The following is a 13563-nucleotide window of genomic DNA, read 5'->3' on the forward strand; positions in this document are numbered from 1 at the left end:
GTACCTGAAAAAGAAAAATGAATGAGATACACTAAGGCCAAAGGCACCGTGAAACGGGTAAGATCGATGAAAATGTCGACGGACGGCACAAGGGTCATAATTATTACCTATCGTCCAAAGATACGCACGTGGACTTGCTTGACCTTGACAAAGAAAAACTCGTACGAAATTATCGGAGACGGAAGTTCACTATCCGCTTTGTCGACGATATAAGTACGTGCCTAACTATAGCCTATACCAATTTTGTCCCGCATGTCGCGTGTCTCTTTGACATAACTTGAAGTGCGCAAAGAGAGTTTTCCTATTGCTTGGTAAAGTAGAATCCATTCCACGTATCGTAGTTGGATACGGCTTCGTTCCTGGTAGATATACGAATTAGGAAGGGGATTAGAAAATGTCAAGAAGATATTAAAAACCTCGGGGTATATTGTAGGCTGTGATTATTATTGAAACACTCAAAGTAAAGAGAGAAGAAAAAAAAAAACAGAATGAAAGAAAGGTAGTAAAAAAAGAAGAAGCACTAGGAGAATGAATCCGCGAAGCAGTGTCGCAGGGGGTGAAATTACACTCCCCGTTACAGGCGGCGAGGGCTTGAATATAAGAAGAGAAAAGGGAAGGGGTGGAGGGAGACAGGAGAGAAAAAAGAAGAATGAGAACCCTCGCTACTTTCCGAGGGATGAACGGTGCACACGCGACTTGGCGTGTAACACCCGGCCAACCCTTACTCGGAGCACCACACCACGCCTACCAACAGCTAACCAAGGAACTCCTTGTCACGCACAAGTCGGATAAAATTCGAATGAGAATTGCGTTGCCGAATATCGCCATGAGAAATGATCGTATTAATGGTGGCGAAGAATAACTTGACGCCGGATCGAAATTCTTCCAAGGTGGGTTGTTGTCGTCTGAGGGTCTGTCGTAAATCTATCGACTGAATTTCTAATTCCTCAAGTCTCTTCTAATTTGTAATTTTGACTTATTACTAGCTCAAATGGCTCAGAGCGACGTCATCCGATCAAATTTTATTTACCATCGCCGTTGAAAAAGTTTCATCATTGATAATTGAAAGTACAAATAAGGACGTCCATATCTACTCTGTGTATGATTCAAGGAGAACAGTGTGAACCAACTCGTACGATGGCTTGTTATTTGCTTCGAGTAATTCTCGATGATACAACTCTTTAGGAAATTTTTTACTGAAGTGAAAACCAACGAAAGTTTCATCAATTTTACAACTTACAGACTTGCAAAAATAAAACACTGGAAATATATTGATTGAACACAAATTATTTCGCATCTCTTGAAATTTAATGACTGAATATAGAAGTAGTGATATCTGAGCCATATATGATTAAAAGCAGAACTATCAACAACCTCTTAATCACTGAAATTAGTTAACTAGCGGCACCCCTTGAATGCGAACCCAAACTCACCGTAGCCGAACTGCTCAGCTGTGATCCATTGAGAAATTCTTTGATGAATTCTCAAGAGTCGCGTTTCGTCATAGTTTTACTTCAGTAAAATGTTGAAAATAATTTGCGTTGCCGTTACAAGTTTTTATATTAAAATTTGAAAAATGGTAGCAAATTTCATAATTAAAGTGCCAAGAGATTCCAGATGAGAAAATATCAAGATGCTATCGACGCGATTCAAAGTAATTCCAGATCTCAAATATCAGTCCTTACATGTCGAGCACTTTGTCGTGTTTACATGGCAATTCAGTTACATAAAATTAATTGTTTCTGGTCAGGATTCGTATTATTTTAAGTTTGAAGTACATTTTGATTGACTCTAAATTAAGATCGTACGTTCTTTAGTATTGTCAATAGCTGAATCACATCTTATTTAGATGTCAATACGCTATCAAAATTTAAACACTCAATACGACGTAGATCAGAATCAACCTACCTAACTACCCACGTATTCATTCATTTATTTAACAAATTTAACCCTCAAATTTCATAACGACGGTTTCTCTTCTCTCGCGTCCGCTTATCAACGTGTAAGTCTAAGTAAGGTAAGACGCTCGTCGAGTCGCAAATAGAGCTGCAAAGTCAGCGGGAGCAGAGCAGCAACTTCGCGAACCAGCATTCGCTGTGTTAGTTGCACTTGGTCACGATTTTACAGTTTCTTTGTGTTTTCACACTCGAAATTGTGTGACTCAAAGCCGGGTGGCTGAGAGGGCGGAACGAGGTTGGCTGGAGGGGTAAACGGGGCAAGGGCTGAGAAGGGCGGGGGTGGTAGCCTACATTCGGCTCTGCGGGCGATCCATTTTAATTAGCACCATAACTCGGAACCCCGGAGCGCTGTGCGAGAAAGATGTATGTGTGTATCCGTGCATGTGCGGATGTGTGTATGCGCGCTGGTCTTCTTTTTACACCGCGAGGCACAACGACCCGACGAAATCGGTACGGCTTAGTTTTGGTAGTTAGTAAATATTTAGCGTTCCAAGTATCGGCTATCGCTCTCCGTGCAAGAGTGTGTCTCGCCGCCTTCTTCTCTCTTGGTCTCGAAAGTCTCGTCGTGCTCGGTATACATACCCGAACAAAATGATAAACAGAAAATAAACAAAACTGCAGGAGAGATCGGGTTGACTGCTGTCTAAATCAACGCCGCCAATCGACGTCGGATTTTCAACACCCTCTCTCTCTCTTTCTCTCTCTCTCTCTCTCTTTCTCTCTCTCTCTCTCTCTTTCTCACCTCTATCTCTTCTGCTCCGTAACCGCATGGCCCGCGATACCGCGAGAGCGTAAAATCGACTGCTGTTCGCTTCACCGTGGGATGATGTGTTCGGTGGAGAAGGGGGAAAAAAAAAAAAAAATCGCTTCGACTTTTTTATCCGTCTATTTATTTTTACCTTTTTGTTCGTTTTCTTGTCCACCTTCTCTTCCGTTCGTCGTTATTGCCGAGGGGTGCGGAGACGCGAGGCTCGCGCGCCACGAGGTCCGTTACGTAAGAAACCGAAACCCAAAAATATCGCAGGATGAGTGACAACCCCGGCCGCCCGACTTCTCTTCAGCAAACAGAGAGCTGGCGAGCGAAAGAAAGAGAGGGAGAGAGATAAGAAAAGATAATTACCTATGCGAGAGGTCCGGAGAGTGAGGAAAGATGGGGGCCGAAGGTGTATAATAGCCCTCTTCGAAAATGAGAACCGGACGTTGGCGGAAAAAAGATCATCTTCGAAATCCATGAATGTCAACTGACGAGAAATGATCCGCTATAGATGTGATGTTACATATATGTCTTGCTTACGGGATTTAAGTACGATAAACGATGTTGAGGAGGAAGATATTCCAGATGTGTTCAGTCATACGATAAAAGTACACAATTTAAGTATTAAAGAGCATCGTGTAACTTAGGGTAAACTTTTGTAGACTTTCGCTCAAACTTTGCATTACACTACATCGTTCCGATATAAAATTTTGGAAGACTTTGAGGAATGACAGGCGTCAGTGCTCAGTTAAGCGATTAGTCAGAAACTTGTGACGCGAGTCAAAGTCATCAATATGATCAGAACTTCAAAGATCATGAGATTAACTGAAGTTTATATGTATCACGAGAGTGCAATAAAAATAAATATTTCAAGATTATTAAACGCATGAGTTTTGATCGACCGGCAGTGGCGTTGGACGGTTCAAGATTTTCAGCGGGATGCAGTTTCTGAAAAGCTCTAGGCTTTTCTCCTCGAGACTGAGTACAAGAGATTTACTGTGGGAGTAGAATAGTTTGCGGTAAACTTGTCTTCCATGCCCAGTTGTGGAATTGTTCGTCATCTTCCCCCTTTCGAGAATCGTCGAAGCGAGGTAAGGTCTCGGGGCGGTGATACAGATTTTCATCGTACGAAGTCAATGCTCTTTATGCTCAATGGGCATCAAGTCAACAACCCGTGTTGTCGGCTGGTGGTGCAGCTTTACTTCGAGTTCGCAACACGCCGTTGACCGAGAAAGAAGGTTTCAGAAAAAGAGTGAGACACGAGTAAGAGAAAAAAGATGCGAAGATAGAAACGGATCGTGGGAGAGAAAGAGAGAGAGAAAGAGAGAGAAACGAACCGGAGTCGCTTCATGCGCTGTCGAGCACAAGTCCTCTTCCTTTTCCTCCGTGTTCGTCCGTTCTTTCCGTCTAGCTTCATTCCCTTCTAGTCTTTGCAACAATAATGCAATTTTTGCCACGGAGTGTACACGGGAAACGGAGCCGTCGGCTGGTACGGAGTTTTCTTTCTTATGAAGTCACCGCCGAACGCGAAACCAATCTCGCGATTTGTAATTTCTCTCGGTAAGCGTCCGGGAGAGAGCGAGAGTGATCGGGAATAAAGGAAAGAGAGATTTGACTTTACACACCAGCTGACGGGTTTCAACCATATCAGATTTAAAAATCACCGTTTGGGTAAGTTGAGCGAAACGTGTCGATCGTCGAAAGACAGGTTACGAATCAGTTTCAAAGAAAATATGCCAATTTGAACATCTATTGAACATATGCCATCGACAAGTTGTAAACAATCATTGTCGAATAAAATGTGTTTAAAAATTGGCACAAATTCAACATTTGGTATTCGTAACGATACACGTATTTATCATGGTTGTTTGGACGTCGCGGTGTGTATGTGCGTCACAACAATGGATCAATTTGAACATTGGCATGTGAATTTCAACTCAAAACAAAGTCAATGCCGATCTGGTGTTGACAACGCGGAGCGTCGTCTGATTGCGAGTAACAGGAGTTTGGGAGTACCGTTCTCGGTTCTTTTGTCCCGGAATCGCTGAGTGCTTAGTGACATCTGGTGAATGCCCATCGAACCATTAATTCAAAGAATCATTTGTCACAAATGAAAATCAGTTGAATTTAAGCTACCCTTCAACATTGGAAGTCACTTGAAAAGCAGTCAGAAGTTAAACGACTTTAAACGTTAAAGAATCACTTGGAAGTCAGTGGAAGTCAAGCTGCTCCGTCAAAATTGAATAACGACTCGAATTTTGTCTTGTTCGAACGATATGAACAAAAGTCGATGTGAGGTATGAAAAAAAAATTGGTTTATAACCGTTAAATTCATTTCGTAGAATTTATGGGGAACGAAGGTGTAAAACCAACAGAAAATATGAAGAAATCAGCGCTACCGCAATTATTTGCGACAGCAGAGATACGACTGAATCGTGATGAACCGACGAAACCGAAGAGATTCGAGTTTAAATGGATAGATGAGTAGAGGTACATCGCTTGAAGTTCGGTTCCCATGGTTCCCAACAACACATCCATTGAAATTCCATCCGTTCGTCTGACACGAAAAGCCCGTACGAACCGCACATACACGAGTCGCACATTCTCCGTCGTGTCTCTTTCTCTGCCAGCGTATCTGTATCGCGAGAGCGAATGCCATTCATTGGTTAGTCGCTATCTCGAGTTCGTTTTTACCGTAAGAACTCGTCCCAGAGTCGCAGCGGCGAACTCTCCTAGACATCGTAACATTCGTAACCGAATGACACAAGAGCATAAATTCGTTTGTCAAGCCGATCTGCTGCACAGGTACGGTAAACGGTACAGGAAAAAAAATCGTGAATGAAGAAAATGAAACGAAGCGGGCGGCTGTACCAAAGTCTTGCGAATTTCTAAACCCGAATGCGCATATCTAAGCGCCGTTGATTTGCCGTTGGGAAAAACAACGAGCCAGAAAAAGAGAGAAAAAAAAGAAGAAATCACCACTTCAGCATCTCAAAAATCACGTTCCCTTAAGCGTGCATTCGTTTTCATCAACTTCGAACAGCATAAATGTGCTTCTATTTATTTCAAAGCTGCGGCAGATAGGATAAAATTTGATTGAAACGTTGTTATCACGAATCGAGATATTCGTCAAAATTTAAAAAAAAAAAATAAAATCATCTTCACTATTTTCAATTCGAGAGTTCAATTGTTGAAAATACGAAACAGCCACAGGATTGTATCGATGAAATTGACCCGATTCTCGAGACTCGAGAAATGTTAAAACCTAGCATTTCTCTGAATAAGAATTGTTTCTGAAATAGACGGACTTGACCTACCTCAACGAGATAGACGGTTTGTTTAGTGTATGCATAACGTCAATTATACGCCTTGTATGTATATTTGTATAAGTTGAGAGCCCTGCGTATAGCCTGGGTTTACGATCGAGGTAATTTCAGCCCTCGAAAATAAGCAGAGTGCAGGAGGTCTTCCGAACCCCGAGAGACGCTATAAGTCCACCGACCGGACGAGCGGAAGATGTTTGGAAGCGTCTTGCGGACTGGTTGGAGTAATAATATTAATAATAATAATAAAAATAATAATAATAAAAAGATACAGCGAAATGACGCGTTCAGTGGAGAGCGATGACATTTCGTAAGAGCAGTTTCCGCCTCCTCCTCAACCGCGACCACTTATGAGCGATGTTTCGCCATTTAATTCAAATGTATTCACGGCCGATTCTACCAGCCGTGAACTTGAACCTGATCTAGTGTGAAATACGCGCCTGTGCATTTCCGGCCAATCTGCTAGCGCCGTCGTTGCCGCCGCGATCTTCGCATCACCCCGAAACTATCCGGAATTTACATGAAATACTGCTTTAACGCTTGCTCATTACCACGTGGTGTTTTGGGTATTCTGGATATTATATTCGTGTACGTAAATACGTTAATAAAATTCTCGCTTCACTCGGTTTTATGGGCTTAGCTCATGCCATCGCGCAATGGAAAAAGCAAAAGTATTTAATTTATGGCTCGTAGACGTTAGACACGTTCTATACACCCGAATTCACACAGTGAAATCGGTACATTTTAGCGCAGAAGAAAATTTCGATCGATTCGTTCTTACCTACTTACACTACAGACTGTGGATTGTATCAGTTTTACAAATAATAAAGGAAAATAAAAAAAAAAAAAGAACATAATAATTCTCAAACACGTTACAATTTTGTGAAATCCTACGGCACTTTTAGAATTCACATTGCACGAGCAATTCCTCAGGCAGAAAGTGAGGATTTGTATTTCAGATTTTTCTTTAATTTGTATATATATATATATATAAGTACAGATTATTTGGTTTAGTTGCAGCAATCCCCACAATTTTTAGGGTATAATTTGACGGTCTCGAACATCCGTACTGAAAACATTGGACTCAGCTGTTGAAGCGTTCAAATATGCAAAAGAAACCAATGTTTTTTGACGAAAAATTGGTCACCCAAGTGGCGTCCGTACGAAAATAGTCGGAAGCGATTGCTTAGACCTTAGAGTGAAAATTCAACTTTTCATTTTCGGGATGATTACTATAACTTCCCATTCCCCCTTTTTGCTTCGAAAAAAAAAGAAGGAGAAGTTGAAGGGACAAAAAAAAAAAAAAAAAATACAAAAAAAATAAAAAATAAAAAGTCAAGTGTATAACAAAATGTGTACATTCACCGACAAGTAAAAGAAAACCTGTGTCTATTATAATCGAAGTGAGTATATAAACGGTCAGAGTCCCTGAGAGCAGCGCTTTTGTTGGATGGTTCGTTCACTCTCCTCGTCTTCGTCGTTGTCGTCGTCGTCGTCGCTGAAGGAATATATGTATAATATACAGTTGTCAAGGTGGCGTCGAGGAGGCAAGGCTCTCCCGTGGCGTGTACATTACACTTATAGGTGTATATACTGTATATATATATATATATATATATATATATATATATATTGCGGTGTTCCATTTTCCGAATAGATTCAAAGCGGTTGACGGTGGAGGAGGAAGGACGAAGAGGGGGAGGAAGGAAGACGGCGAACTGTCACTCGGTGATTTATTTATCTCGGCGCAGATGACGAACATTCACGTTCACCGCGTCGCCGACGACGGAGGGCTTATAATACTTACTACGCTGCTCTAGCACAATTACCCGGTGAACCATCAGCGTCTGCTGCCAGGCAGCCCGGCATCGCGGCAAACCTGGCCAAGGAATTTCATGGCTTGGATAAAAGCAATATTGAAAAATTAAATACGGTTCGAAGCGATGAGAAAAGCGAGAATGCAACGCGGCTAACGATACCTGATGCCTCTGGTATTATACTTACAATTAGGTACAACGCTGGTGCAATACCAACTAGTATGAAATACTAAACACACCAAGTCTACAATCCTAGTACAATACCGAATATACTGATAGCAGAATACCGGAGCATCGAGTATTATTAGCTGCGCTATTTGTCCCGACATTGACACAGTTTCGAATCATATTTGACTATTCAACGACCCTTAAAGATCCCAATCCAGATACATCGAAGAGGACGGAGAGCGAAAAAAAAAATATCAATAAAATATTGCGATTGTCAGCTTATCGAGAAATATGCATTTTCATCAAGAAACTCTGTTTTTTACACTTGTTTGAATTACACTTTAGTAGCAATGCAGAAAAAGTAATAGGGGGAAATCGTCTGAGTGTGTTTGTAAATACAAGTCAAACAGCTTTGGACATATTTTTCTTCATCGACTTCGAGAACTTTCGTTTTCAAACAGTTCGAATAGTTTCACACCAATAAACACTGCCAGGCTATTTTGCCTTGTATCTACGAGAGATTTGCATGTCGTGATCATTTCCAGTTGCCAGAAACTTGTTTATTCGATTATCTTCTTCTTTTTAATCGAACACATTGCGATAACGACGTTCAGTCAGCTATTAGACAGAATTTCTGATTATTATACCCCGAATTGATTTCTGCATATTCTAGTTTTCGGAGAACTAAAAATCTGCGCTCAATGCCCGGCAATTTTCTTCAGTTTACTATTGTAATAAACTGGTAAAGAGAAAGCAGGTGAGAAAATTTTACGTTGAAATTGGCTCTGGCTTACGCTGCCGCGTTGAAACAAACTCATGCCGTTCACGAAAAATTAATCTCATACTCTCTCTCTCTCTCTCTCTTTCTCTGTTTCTTCTACCCGTGTAATGTACACGAGATATTAAATTTTATTTATACACGAGGAGAAGGAAAGAAGTAGAACAAAATTCTGAAGAGATATCGGAAGGTGTTATCCGCATCTTATAACATAGCGAAGTGGCGATAAGTTGAAATATTTCGTCCGACTTTGGCGCTAAAGTCAATCTATAAATAAATAATAAAAATTGGCAACCATCCCAACGATCAAGAGTCGCGACAACAATATTCTACGAGAGGATAAAAATAAAACCTCCGTGGGCGAGAATATGTAATACAATTTGTACGTCTTCAAGCTCTTATGCCCACAGCTCTACTCACCGCCCGCGCCGCTCAAGAAACTCCTCAGAAAAGTTTAAACACGCGATTTTCGATAGGAATGCCGTTTCTCTATTTCTAGCGCGATTTCTTGTAGTTATTCGATCAAAACATTACCGTTAGACTTTCGTAGGATAATCAAGAATTAATGGATATGAATAAATAATAATTAACGCGTTGACGCGTCTCGAAATTGAAAATTCAAATTGAAAAATTGCAAAACGTCAACACGTGCACAATTAACAGCGTGGCACATTGTCAAACACGTAAGTTACACAGAGCCAGCCAATATACGGTTTATGAAAGTCTGAGGCAGCTTCCACGTCAAAAAAAATTTAGAAACAGGCATGGCAATTAGGCAAGTAACTTGAAAAACAGTTTAAGAACTTTAAAAAAGGTAAATTATATAAAACTTTTGACAATCTTTTTCCGGCAGGTGTATTTTGACGTTAACGATAGATGTTTCTACTCCTGCAATTACACCTAACGCCAAATACGATTCTGTAAAGTCTTGCACACACAGGAATTTATAACGCGGAGCGTGATTTTACCACTTTCGATTTTGTTTATTTTCGTAACAAAAGGAATACCGGTCTTTCTTGTGACCTCAGAATTGGTATTATGCATTCACAGGCCTGAGATGTCATGAATATTCATTCGTTGAATTATATTTTCTACTTCAAACCGCAACGATGTGAAGATTCTTGACCGCGAAACATCGCGTAATGCATGACAGGATTTTACGTCGGAATTTTGATTTTCTTTTTCTTTCCCCTAAAATATTCTGTCCCGTTGCGAAAAGGCCGGGGAAATACGTTTATGGGGAGGAAGAGTAAAGTCGATTATCCAAACATAATTTTTGTAATATCTCGATAAGATGAATCAATTTTACAATAATATTCCACACCGTATTCTTCTCCGCTTCGAAACAAGTAAACTCTGATGGTTCCTTTCGTTCGAATACTTTTGATAGTGGAAATATATTTGATCGTGAGGTTAATTGATGATGTGATTTCATCCGTTACGAAACCTTCGCCTTTGAAAAAAAAGGATCTTTCTTCGTATGAATAATGCAAATTTCAGTGAAATAAATTTTAGGCAAATGTATTCGATTTAATTTGAACCCGGCTAAATCAAGTTTCCACCAAAATTTGTTAATCATAGATGAAAGTTTCTCGATTGGTAATCTAGAGAACCTAAACCAAAGATCAACTTTGATCTTCACGACAATTGAAAAATGTCAAGTGTTCAACGAAGTTTGGAGCTAAGCTTGCAGTCGTATTTCTTTTTTAGTTAGTCTATCTCGTTAATTGATAGATTTTTCAGTTAATCTGAAATACGTTTCTTTTTCCAAAACTAAAATCAAACCGTATAACCGGGTCTGTATATCGGCAATATTCCTCATCGAAAATAGAAAATAATACCGATATTAGGAGTTTTATTTTATTGTCGCATTGATAAAAGACCAAACGGAATACTTGTGTAGCACTTTTCAATAGCATGCCAAAGAAAAGAAGCCGAACGAGATCGCGAAGCACGTTTCGCTGTGAAAAGGGACGAGCTTTGCGACTCTTGAAGCATACAATGCATGGAATCTAGAATTCGAAGGGACTGTGAGCGGAAACCGAGTGAACCTGGATTATATGGTTTGTTGTTAAAAGAGGAGGCGAGAGGGAGAAAGAAAGAAAGAAAGAAAGAGAAAGCTTTGAACCTCTCTGACAAGTGCGTTAAAAATAAATTTTTAATAGCCAGGAGAATTTGAAAAATTGAAAACGTCTTTGTTCTCAGATATTACACGATGCCTTTGAATTTTACGTCCCCTTTTTTTCATCGAGATTACTCAGATCGCAGCGTGCGTAAAAGAAGAGTAACTCTCTACCAGCGAACGCAGAAACTGTAAGTTGGGTAGCTCATTAGCGCCCGCCCGCACACTTAAAAATAACCCTACCTTCAAATTAACACTAGTAAGAGATTCTTTGCAGCATTTTACTTCACAACCAGCCAGTTCCAGCTTGTTTGAAATATTCATCGACACAATTTCAGCTATTGACTCGAAGTCAAACGTTTCAAGTAAAACAAACTATTTAAGGTATATAAAACATATCGATGTTGTGTAAAGGAATCTGAAATTTAGCTGTAACCTACTGAAAATAAATGCCTATTTTTCCAATTAATTCTCAGATTATTCCTTTTCTTTTCCTCATTTCTTTTGTCGACTTTTTTTAATACGAATACGTGACATTTTCCGTTCATGTACAACAACATCAATTGAGTATTCTGACAGTTCCCTAGGTATAAAACAATTGTAGAGTTAAAAGTTTGAAAAAAATTCAATTAGTTAGAAACGCTATGCGTAAATGGACGTTTTTACCAACGGTATATTGTTATTTTACTATAAAAGTAATGTGGCCACTCGAAATTGGCGAAAAGAATTCCTGACCACCTTCCCTGTTCAAGACGTTTGCATGAATTTTCAGAAGACGTGATATCTACTTACCGTTACTGATACATACTTGCTCGACATCACATCAAACGCAATTTGTCGGTACACAATTTCACTTGCAAAAACATATATTCGAGTATCATTTGATGCTGCTGCAACATTCATTGATTGAATTCACTGGATACAATATTTATTACCTGAATAAATATATTCTTTCCAGTATATGACATTAAAGTTCACCATTTTTCGAAATTCAAAATGTCAGCGGTAAAAACCAGTTACTGGTCGACCAATGCATGCGAGTAGTTACGCTGTCTAATTTTTCATCCAAAAAGCATAACCTGAATTACTGGCGAACCAAATTTCAAATAGATATTACACTCCGAATTTTTTCCTATGAATTTTAGACGGAGAAGAATAACCTGACTTAAAAATATCTCGTCATTTGTTGTTTTACATTGATTTTGTTCTCTCCTGAGGCCGTATCGTGTATTTCGTTCTCCCAAAGTGACATTTATAGTTGACATTTCCGCGGTTCTCAGAAACTCCTATTATTATATTATGCCATGCCAAAAATTCATTAGGTTATTGCGCAAAAATCTAATTCACGATAACAGTATTAAAAATGTTGTCAAACTTTGTTGTCGAGCTTTCCAAACTATTCAAATATCGCTGCGGGCATGAATTATGGGAAAAATTTTGATTATAGATAATTATTGACTGTTATTCGGACTTGATATCCCAATTGTAGTTAGCAAGTCCTGGTTTTTACCCGATTGGTAAGGGTTTAACCGTATCGCAGCAATATTATTGACTGTAAGTTGAAGGGGGGTTGCCAAATCACTCGAAACGGGTAATGCGGCGTCAAACTCTCCCGCGTCAAGTGGTTAATTAAAGTTACGTAGCTCCAACGACTCGTAGCAGTAGTCATCGCCATTAGTCTCTCAATGACAAAAGTTCACCAAACCTTTCGGAATGACAACAAATTGACTACATAAACCACTTGAGATCTGCTTGACTCGAAAAACTTCTCACTATTTACATAACCTCTATATACGTAAGCCGTTAGTTTGACGGCTGAAACTTAAGGTGGCAAGCCTGTACAACGAAAAATCTCGCGCATGCGCAGTCGGACGGTAAATCGGGCAAGTGGATAAAGTTCCACCGTTCCCTCACTCTAGATCCTAATTAAAGAATAGCTTAAAAGGCTCACCTGGACGTCAAAATGTGTCGCGGTGTCCTGTGGCTGGGGAGGACCTTGTTGTTGCTGTTGCTGTTGCTGCTGCTGTTGCTGAGGAGGCGGACCCTGTTGAGGCGGTGGACCCTGGGCGCTGAACAATTGAGCGGCGTGAGAATGTGGATGAGGTAAGTGGTGGGCCGGGGGGGCCTGATGATGCTGGAGGTGAGGGGCCGGACCGAAGGCCGTCATGAAGTGTTCCTCGGTACCGACGACGTCGATCCCCTGTTTCAGGAGCACGACGCCTCCAGCCCCCGTCGACACAGCGAGGGTAGCAGATACATTCTTCTGGAAGTCCTCCTCCCCTGGCGAAGGCTGTCTGCTACCCGGCGTGCGACTGTGAACCGAATAAAAATATCTACGGGTTATAGTATCGCGAAATTTATCATTTTCGATTATTCTCTCGTACGTACGGATGTTTGTGGTAATTTGTTAGTGAGCGATTTTGAGTGCGGGTCAAAGTACCGAATATACCAACTTTACGCGTGCTATAAACGCTTCACGGCATATATGGCGAAGGTTGGCAACGTTCGCAGTTTTTACCATTCGGGGTTTCTCGACCAATCGGAACTCTGACGGATTCAAGGCTTTGATCATTCGATGCAATGGTCTATCTGAACCTTGACCCGCATCGGTGAATGGAGTGTAAAGAAAGCCGCGTTGCTCTG

The 13563-nt window shown here is 40.5% G+C and overlaps 1 protein-coding gene across 9 annotated transcripts in view; it reads right to left on the minus strand.

Moving 5' to 3' along the window:
• Window positions 1-13563, minus strand: part of LOC124303292 (maternal protein pumilio) — a 107193-nt gene that overhangs the window by 37321 nt on the left and 56309 nt on the right. For 8 of the 9 annotated variants that reach the window (XM_046760349.1, XM_046760347.1, XM_046760345.1 and 5 more), the window contains one exon: window positions 12872-13253. In XM_046760349.1, coding sequence (XP_046616305.1) covers window positions 12872-13253 — 382 coding nt within the window. The remainder of the gene's footprint in view (window positions 1-12871; window positions 13254-13563) is intronic. The other variant, XM_046760346.1, reaches the window with a different exon arrangement.

The sequence above is a fragment of the Neodiprion virginianus genome, chromosome 4 (assembly GCF_021901495.1).
Source record: "Neodiprion virginianus isolate iyNeoVirg1 chromosome 4, iyNeoVirg1.1, whole genome shotgun sequence".
Lineage (NCBI taxonomy): Eukaryota > Metazoa > Arthropoda > Insecta > Hymenoptera > Diprionidae > Neodiprion > Neodiprion virginianus.